At 32.4% G+C, this 2,882-nt stretch overlaps 1 protein-coding gene across 1 annotated transcript in view; it reads right to left on the bottom strand.

Moving 5' to 3' along the window:
- LOC118048524 (probable pectinesterase/pectinesterase inhibitor 12) overlaps nt 1-1,692 on the bottom strand; it is a 2,144-nt gene extending 452 nt beyond the window's left edge. The window contains 6 exon segments of the mRNA XM_035058248.2: nt 1-299; nt 301-432; nt 687-911; nt 914-1,270; nt 1,272-1,495; nt 1,498-1,692. The exon segment at nt 1-299 is cut by the window's left edge and continues 151 nt beyond it. Coding sequence (XP_034914139.2) covers nt 1-299; nt 301-432; nt 687-911; nt 914-1,270; nt 1,272-1,495; nt 1,498-1,633 — 1,373 coding nt within the window. The 5' untranslated portion in view covers nt 1,634-1,692.
- Between the last annotated feature and the right edge of the window lie 1,190 nt (nt 1,693-2,882).

Here is a 2,882-nt window from a genome sequence, read left to right as displayed (position 1 = left end):
CTCCCGAGGTAGCTCCTAACAGTGCTTGAGTTGGAGTACAAATCTTCTGTAGCCAAAATTGAACAATTTTGTATCGAGATTCCTGTATACTCATCCGGGGTTTCTTTAGACTGGGCAGTAATGACCGTGAATTGGTTAGGCAGTGGCTTTCTGGATATAATATTACATGCCTGGAAGACGACCGCAGCATTGCCGAATAGGTAATCTATGGTCCCGGAGATGTCACACTCTCGATAAAAATTCGAAATGAGTGCACAATATAATGTTATCCTGTAGCCATTAATGGAGCACCTGTAGAGTTGCTACTAGGTCTTGCACTTACTCGAGGCAACTGCCTTGGTGCTTCTCTTGGTCCAGCTTGTTGTCAATGGTTATGTCCATGGCCAGAAAACCATCACCAGATACCGCTGCAATTTAATAGTCACAAAGTATCTTATTACTGTAATCAAGGTGAACAATATAATAATTGGCTCGATTCAAACTGTGATTAACGTTTCTTGAATTAATCAAGTTCAACCAAACAGTAAATGCCTACAAAGAACATGGGTACATAAAAATAGGGCCGAGTAAATTCTTTGAAGCATAATTGACCAGAAGGAAATCCCTCACTTTTTTCTGTTTAACATAAATCTTCACTGTAGAACATAAATGGGAAGGAATAAAAAACTTGTTAAAGATTGTGAAACGTACAAGGTTGCAGATCTGAAAGTAAGTCCAACCATTCAACTACACTTCTGTTTACCAGTAATGAAAGTGACGTCAGTTCCATCTCCAAGCAAAACAATGTTGGTTTTGAAGATTGGAATTTCCACATTCTCTCGCATATAACTCCTCTCTAACTCGAATAATTATTCTATCATAACTATATTTGGAGCAAAGTTTATGGCATCAGTGATGGTACTAAAAAATACCTCCTCCAGTTGCCATCAGCAGCTACTATAAAGCTCTTCACTAGGTCATATTCATCTTCATCACTTTTGCCCAGAATCCGGCGATCTTTCTTTGACATCCATTCTGGAAATCCTAAAAGGCGACGGTTTTTATAACCCTGCTTGCTGTGTTTTGACTTAGGAAGCATTGAAAGAGAGTTGCTAACATGCTGATATGTACTAGTCAAGCTATTCAATAAAGCAGGCTTCAAAGGACCAGAAGCAGAATCTAGGCCTTCTAAGCAAGTGTTCTTGTTGGTGAGTGCTGCACTAAGATAGGCCCTTGCATCAACTAGTTTACGAGAATCACCTGCGCGGACTCGTGAAAACTGATTCTTTTTGTAAAGATGAGACCGTGATTTGATGTAGTTCTAAGCAATCTTGGATTGTTCCTCTTTGTCTTTCAATGATGTTTGAACCACCAGCATTTGAGAATAGATTGGTTAGTTTTCCGGCCTCAGATATCGCAGTTTGGAGGGTTTGGAGGAGCAAGTTGATGATGTTTGGACTGATGTTTATTTGAATGGAAAGTTTTAACGAGTAAAGCAGCGCATCTGGATATGTCTGCTATTGCAAAGAGTTCTTATTGTAGAGAGACGGGCGTCTAGAGAAGTTGTAGAAGATGTGTTGAGAGCCCATGTAGAAGTGAAGAAGACAGAAGAAATGAGGAGGAGGAGGAGAAGCTTTAGAATGGAGAAAGCCATGATAGTTGAAGCAAGAGGAGAGGCTTCTCTTTGTTTTAATGTTGCAGAGGCAAGGATGCTTTTTGCAAGAGCTTAGATTGATGGCCCGCACTTCTGCGGGCCAGTAAAATGTTTTGGAAGACAAAAAAAAAATAATTGAGACTGAATCCGGATCAATTCATAATTTAAATAATATAAATAAGAAATATATAACACCAAAAAATATTTTAAAAAATTAAAAATAAAACAGGACATGAGCCCGATATAAAAAACTTGAAAGTCAAAACTGAAAAAATAAAAAATAACGTAAGAAAAAATAAACTAAGTTAAACTAGATTAACTCACAAATATATGATGATTAACTACTTTAAAGGAAAAAGAACCAAAGCATGAAGATTAATTTTTTAATTTATTAAATATAGAATGATAAAAATATTAAAATAAATAAATTTAAAAATACCAAAAAAAAAATTAAAGTCAATTGCGTTAACTTTTATTAATCGGTGACTCCTGGTCATGAATTCTCATTCGAGACAAAACCCTATTAAAATTAATAAAAAACTAAAAAAAACTAAAAAAGAAAAAAAAAAAACATTAACTTATAAAAGGGGAAAAAATTGAACAAATCCAAGTAAACCCATCCTAAAACTGTAGTTGAATCCTTAAAAACTTATAACATGTAAAAATCTTAGACCCAACTAAATCAAGAAGCTTAATTCTCAATTAAATAAAAAAATATATCTCAAATAAAATAAATAACAATAAAAAAATAAGAACTAATTTGAAATAAAATACAAAATTAAAGGAGGATGAAATAGAAAATAAATTCTAACTATATAAATTGTTTTTAAAAAAATAATATCAATATAAAGGAAAGGATTAGGAGAAAATACAAAAATTTTAAAGAATTTAGTAAAATAACACAACACAAGAACAATAAACATAAAAACCTGAGATAACCAAGTCATTTTCAAAACCAACAATGATTTTAAAAAAAAAAGGTAAAAAAAAACTTTATTTCCCAATTAAATAAACACTCATAATGAAATAATGAAATAAAAAAACAAAATTAGCCTAGACAAAAAAAAATTAAGTAAACCTGACAAATATTTTAAACTTGATGAAATTTTTAAAAACCTATAACAGTTTTATTGATATCATCCAACTTACTTTCATTCCAATAAATAGGAAAATTCTTGCGATAATAATCTCTCTATCCAATTTTATTTCAACAAATACTAATATAATTTCTTGGCTATAATAATTATTT

The sequence above is a fragment of the Populus alba genome, chromosome 6 (assembly GCF_005239225.2).
Source record: "Populus alba chromosome 6, ASM523922v2, whole genome shotgun sequence".
NCBI lineage: Eukaryota > Viridiplantae > Streptophyta > Magnoliopsida > Malpighiales > Salicaceae > Populus > Populus alba.
This window is presented reverse-complemented; position numbering and strand designations above follow the sequence as displayed.